The following is a 6,097-nucleotide window of genomic DNA, read 5'->3' as shown; positions in this document are numbered from 1 at the left end:
GCGGCGGCGGAGGCCCGCGCCGCGCAGGTACGGTCACCGCGGCCCGGAGGGGTGGGGGGGGCTCCCGGAGGTGCGTGTCCGCCTCGCCGGTGCCCGCGGGAGGAGCATGCGGCGGCGCCATGAGCGAGCAGTGGGACGTCGGCCGGGCCCTGGCCCTTTCCGGCCTCTTCCGTCTCCTGCAGGGCGCGGGCAGGGCTTGCGCGGCCCCGTTCCTGACGCTGTACCTCCGGCACCTGGGCCTGCCGGCCCCGCTGGTGGGCGTCGTGGCCGGAGCCAAGCACCTGGCGGCAGCTCTCTGGGCTCCCCTCTGCTCCCGCTGCCCCAAGGGCCGCAGGAAGCGGCGCCTCCTGGTTGCCAGCTCCGTGCTGGGCTCGGCGGGGGCCAGCCTGCTGCTCACCCTCATCCCACCTGCCGATGGGGACGCGGGGTACAAGTACTGTAACGCCAGCCAGCAGCCGGGTGACCGAGGGGCCGCCACCACGGTGCCCAGTCCGGGCTTGAGCAGCTACAGTGTTTTAAGCATGACTGCTATTACGAACGCAGAACCTGTGTCAAAAGAAACGATGAAAACAACTGCTGATGTTTTGATAGCGAGCAGAAAGCCAACACTAACCAGTTCAGCCTTCCAGGGATTATTTGGCCTGACAGATATGCTTGAGAAAAAAGGCAGAGGGGTTGGTGAAGGTGATACAAAGACAAATGGCTACTTGGATGGTCCCTCCAGCTGGATAACTTCTGTGAAAGCAGTTAACTGGGAGACACGAGAATCAGAAATGCTGGCTTCCTACAGACCTCCCTTACGGGGACTCGAGAAGGAAATGAGCAGTCTGGGTTCTGCTGCAATAGATCTTGCTGATAATGCTGAAGAAAGCCTTTATGTTACTGAAAGTAATGAGCTCTCTTTGTTTAAAACAACTCTTCCTGCTGTTGAAGATGCTTACGTGTCTGGAAACCTTTCAGACCACCTGAAAGACGCTCAAGTTGTCAGCTTCGAGGCAGTGCAAAACATTTTTCAGGACAGAGAACATCAGATTTTTCTTATGGTACTGGGTGCTGTTGTGCTTTGGGAGCTGTTGGCTACTTCTCTGGAGTGGACAGTGGATGAGAGTCTCTACGAATATCTCGACTTCGTTGATGCGACTGACAGGTATGGCAGGCTGTGGATTTGGAGTTACCTGGGTGCATCTGTAGGCGCCTGCAGCATTGCCATATTCGTGGATCAACTGAATTGCTTCCTCAGCGGTACAATCACCCGCCTCGCTGTCCATTTCTATGGCTATGCTCTCCTGATAACACTCTCGTTGCTTGTCAGTGTCTTTTTTCCCATCCATGTTCCCAAGAGAACCGACCGTGTTAACAAAACCGCCAAAGCCCTGGCCCTACTGTGGAGCGACGGCCGAGCGATCCTGTACACCATCACTGTCTTCCTCACTGGCGCAGCTGGGTCTGCGGTGCACAACTTTCTCTTCTGGCAGATGCAGGACCGAGGCAGCAGTGAGCTGTACATGGGGCTCTCTGTGGCCGTTGGGCTACTTGCTGAAATTTTGCTTTATTTCTTCAAAGGGAAGTTGCTGAGGACTTTCTCGAGCAGCACAATTGTTGCAGTCAGTCTAAGCCTCCTGGCAGTACAGCTTCTGTGCTACTCCTTCTTGTGGACTGTGTGGTCAGTTCTCCTTATCCAGATTTTATCTGCCTTCAGTAACGGTGCTTTGTGGTGGGTGGTTAACATGATGGTGGATGACATAGCCACTCCAGGCATGGAGAGATGTCTGCACGCTGTTCTCTGGGGCCTCTGCTACGGTGGAGGAGCAAGCTTGGGCAGTTTTGCGGGAGGATTTGTTGTGAAGCACTTTGGCCTGGCAGTTCTGTACAGGGCGTGCTGCGTGTGGCTGGTGCTGTGGCTCTTCTTGTTCCTAATCGTCCAATCTAAATTGCCGCGGCAGAAAAAAATAAATTATTCTCGTCTCCTGGCTGCTGATTCCAGTGATATGAGTGACTCTGATGAGGAGAATGAGAGGGACTGGCTGGTAAAAGCTATGAAGGATGAAAGCTTTAATAGGAATTGATCACAACAGCATGGAATCAACTAATCTGTACTTGAATGTAGGGGGTGGAGTTGTAATGCGGTATGATGAAGATGCCCAGAAATGACCATTAATTCTAAAGTGCTAAATATATACAGTATATATCTGACATGACAGATTTTTATTTAAAAATTTTATAAATCTTTTTATTAATTTATAGCATTCTTGTAGTAATTTTTCCTTTTTAACCTAATGATTTTGCTTCCAAAATCATAACAAGGTATTTCAGATATACCTTTGCTGAAATGAATGTAGCTAAGTTTTTAGTCAAAAAGCAAACTTGAATTGATTTCTTGCTCCTCAGAGCTGATGCTGTGGAAACTGTGAACGAAAGCTGTGACCTGTACTTTGACATAATTGAATGAAAAATATTGTAATGCTAACAGCACACTAAACTTTTTCAAGGTGCTATGTCTGTGAACTCCTTTCGCTGAATAAGGGATGTGAATAAAAAAATGGTTCATTTGCTCTGCTTTGATTTGTAAAATGAGGTTTTGCTACAGACTGTTTGTCTTCTCATGTTTTGGGATTTATGTATGTTTCTGTATCGGCATCTATTGGAAAAAAACCTACCATGTCTGCTCACAGTCAGTGCCTGCTGGCTATCCAAATTCAGCAGAGCAGCCTGCGGGCCTCCTTGTCTTTATTTACCCAAGGTGGCACCCAGGTATTCAGGGTGACCAGGAAGCAGTCTGCCCTCCTGGTTTGAGTCACTTCTGTGGGCTGGGAATTAACACAGGGGCAATACTCATTCAGAAGGAACTTGGCACTGACTGAATTGATCTGGTTGAAGCTGGTGATCCTCCCTGGGTCAGTCTGGCCTGAGGGCAGGCCTCTTCTCACGTTTCCTATTTAGAACTAAATTTGTGTCCTGAACAGGGCCGGCTAAGTCCAGAAGGATCCTCAGGCTGCCTTATCTGCCTTGCCTTAACCTCAAAAGCACACAGGTTTCAACACCTCTTCAGTAGGTAAGATTTGCTTACAAATGAAAAATTGGTGGTCTGATCTCATCAAAAGATCTGTGTCAGACCTTAAATGGGGCTGACGGAGAAGCTTTGAGCCTTACAGTCCTTTCAGCTACCATCAAAAGCTGCTGTCAGTTTATTAGGTACTTCCTTGGTCAAGGAACTACATCATTCCTTTGCAGAGGGATAGATTTTAATAACACCTTCCGAATGTTTTACAAGCCATGAGACACCTGCAAAAAGCAGAATATTTACTTAAATGCATATTTAATATGTAATATGTAAGTGGCATTGCAGTCTGTCACCCTGCTGCATTCTGGACTCAGTAGAAAGAGGTTGGAGACAAGGAAAAGCAATGCCATTGAAGGTAATCTCTTTCTCTGTATGCATCGATTCCAGATTATCTGTACATCAAATGCTTTCAGGGCAATTAGCTCTCTGTTTTCCTGGCACAAATCACTATGCCATACAGAATACTCTACTAGAATGACTCTATAGATAGAATTGTCCTCATTCCAAGAATAGTTGGAACTTTTTATTAAGATGTTAGCTTCTCGCAGGAATTCAAACTCAGGTTGAGAACAATTTTAGTGTCAAGAGTTTATCCCAGCCTTATTATCATGTAATACCTCAGGAATTCTAATTACTTGTTAAAACGAGTATCTGACTTCAGTCTTGAGTAACATAACTGCAAGCAGCAAATCGTAGAGCCATCAGTGCTTTTGTGAGATGAACGCTGCAGAAATAGCTGGAATAGTTTAAAATGCGGTTGCTTCTTTAGCTGGAAATGACTGCCCTCATTTGAAGCCAATTAAATGGGTGATATGTGCTCTTTTTATCTGCTTCAGCACAAAATCAGCTGCTGTAATTCCAGTTTTGCAAAGAGAAACCTTGAAATGAAAAGTGCTTGTGCAATCCGTCCTGCGCCCGTGGCGGAGGGGTGATAATGGCCGCCTGGCAGAGCTGTGGTGTGACTCCCCTGGGCTCTTACCTCTATGAACAGGGAGGATTTAAGGTATGGCCCAAAGCTTAACTTCAGTGTAATAATCTTGCATAATAAGATTTTTTTTTTAAGTTATTAATCAAATAAACACATTTGGTGCTGCTTCAGGGGAGAATCATATTTATACAGTTTGGAATATGTTCTGAATTACAAACCACTATGGAAGTGGACGCGGCAGAGGACTCATTCACTGAAGAAATTGCACCAATTTGATTAAAACATTTTCCACTGGGGTTCACACAGTTTCTGTGTGTGAGCTCTACAGTATTGGTGACTCAATTTCTTCTTCTCTGGTGGTCACAGACCCTGCAAGCCAAAACGGTAAGGAAGGAGGGGGGCTTAAATTGTTCTGTGTGAGACTTCTTTGCTCTGAGCATGGCTTTATTGTTCCTGCAGAAGTAAGAACATGCTAAGGCATTTAATGCCATTGAGAATAAGATGTAACAGAGAAGAACCAAACTGCCTTTGGGGAAAATAGATTCTCATTATGTATTTCCAACCACATCAGCAGTTATTTTTGCATTACTTTGCAACTATTTGCCAAAAAAATTGATGTCGAAACTTCTGTTTCTTTAAGTTTTTATTCTTAAACAGCAACTGTAAGGTTAAAAGCGATTATAAAATCACATAAGATTTTACTGTTTGCCTACTTCATGGTGAACTTTAAGCAAATTTCAGAGGATTATATGTAGAAATACTTTTTTTTTTAATCCCTTAGTGTCAGTCGAGAGTCTAAGCTGAGCTGTGTCCTTCTCTGAATACAATTAGATTTAATTGAGCTCAGGAGGCGAACCATAGTTAACGTTGAGGAACAAGTTCCGCACAATGATGGTCTTTGTAGCTCTTAGATTTTAAATTTCACATAGCTCAATGTATGTGTACTTTGTGAGAGGTTTCAAAGGATCTACGTAAATCAGTTTTATTAGGTGAGACACCATTTGCCAAAAAATGACGAAGGCCTCTTTGCTTATCATGAAACAACTTACAGACCCTGCAGGTAGTTTCGGTATACAGCTGATGCAGCTGAACTGGAATCTGAGTAACTCATTGCATCAGACACCTTATCTTGCTTTTTAAAATTTTGTTTCTAAGTTATAAGGGAAGTAAAATTGCACATTCTGTCTTTCTAGCAGTTATTTTAGGATGGGATATTGCAGATGTTTCCTTCAGCTCCTCTCTGTGTGCACCTCACATCTGTGGTTGACTTAAATAGTGTGGCGCTTTCAGAATATGAAATTAGGTAAAACTCAGTGGGCACTGATCTCTAAATGTTCATTTTTCTTGTGGATCTGATCAGCATAGTAAGATCCTTTTGAGTGTTCTCCAAAGATTCCTATAATTCAGCAAACCACCACAGCATGTTTCTTTGTGGACTGTAGTGAAATCTGCCCAGATGAATTCACAGAGAGGTTTTTGTATTTTTGTAATGAGTCGTTTCCCAAAATTATAGATATGGTCCATTTAAGGTAAGTCCATTTAGGTGTAGTTTCACAAGAAGGGGAGAATGATGTTTTTGAGAGCTGTGGAGTTATTCTGCATGTTCTGAATCTTAAAAGCAAGAGCTCTTGAATTGTCTTTTCTTCCGTGATGCGGTGTAAAGCCTCTAAGGCACGATCCGTGCTGTCTTCAGTGTTCCTAGTAAAAGTGTTTCTTGTTTTGTTCATCTTTAAAGTACAGATGAGACATTCCCACTCTGATTTGAACTCTTAGGTGAATTATGATTACAGCATGATACCGAAATTCTGTGCCTTTATAATATGGGTCCCATACAGACTTCTTAAAAGTATTATAGGCAGCTCCTGACTATTACTGGTGTGAGCACTAAGTGGTACTAATGCAGAGGAGAAAAAAGAGTCTATCTTGAAATATCTTGACGCTCCCAGCTTGGCATCTATATTGCTGTATTTATCAAGAGGGAGCCAATGTAAGGGAATCTGCTAATTTAGGCTGTACATTTCTCAGGGAACAGATAAAATTTTTGTGCATGGTTTCTCCCTGGGGCCTGGTTTTGCTGTAATAAATTACTTTTCTGGCCAAGGGCAATT

General features: G+C 44.4%; 1 protein-coding gene across 1 annotated transcript; it reads left to right on the top strand.

Annotated features, from left to right (window-relative positions):
* MFSD6L (major facilitator superfamily domain containing 6 like) lies at window positions 1-2,533 on the top strand. The gene has a single exon (XM_075518609.1). The coding sequence runs from the start codon at window positions 120-122 to the stop codon at window positions 2,064-2,066; it is 1,947 nt and encodes a 648-aa protein (XP_075374724.1). The 5' UTR covers window positions 1-119; the 3' UTR covers window positions 2,067-2,533.
* The last annotated feature ends 3,564 nt before the right edge of the window (window positions 2,534-6,097 follow it).

The sequence above is a fragment of the Mycteria americana genome, chromosome 16 (assembly GCF_035582795.1).
Source record: "Mycteria americana isolate JAX WOST 10 ecotype Jacksonville Zoo and Gardens chromosome 16, USCA_MyAme_1.0, whole genome shotgun sequence".
Classification (NCBI taxonomy): Eukaryota; Metazoa; Chordata; class Aves; order Ciconiiformes; family Ciconiidae; genus Mycteria; species Mycteria americana.
This window is presented reverse-complemented; position numbering and strand designations above follow the sequence as displayed.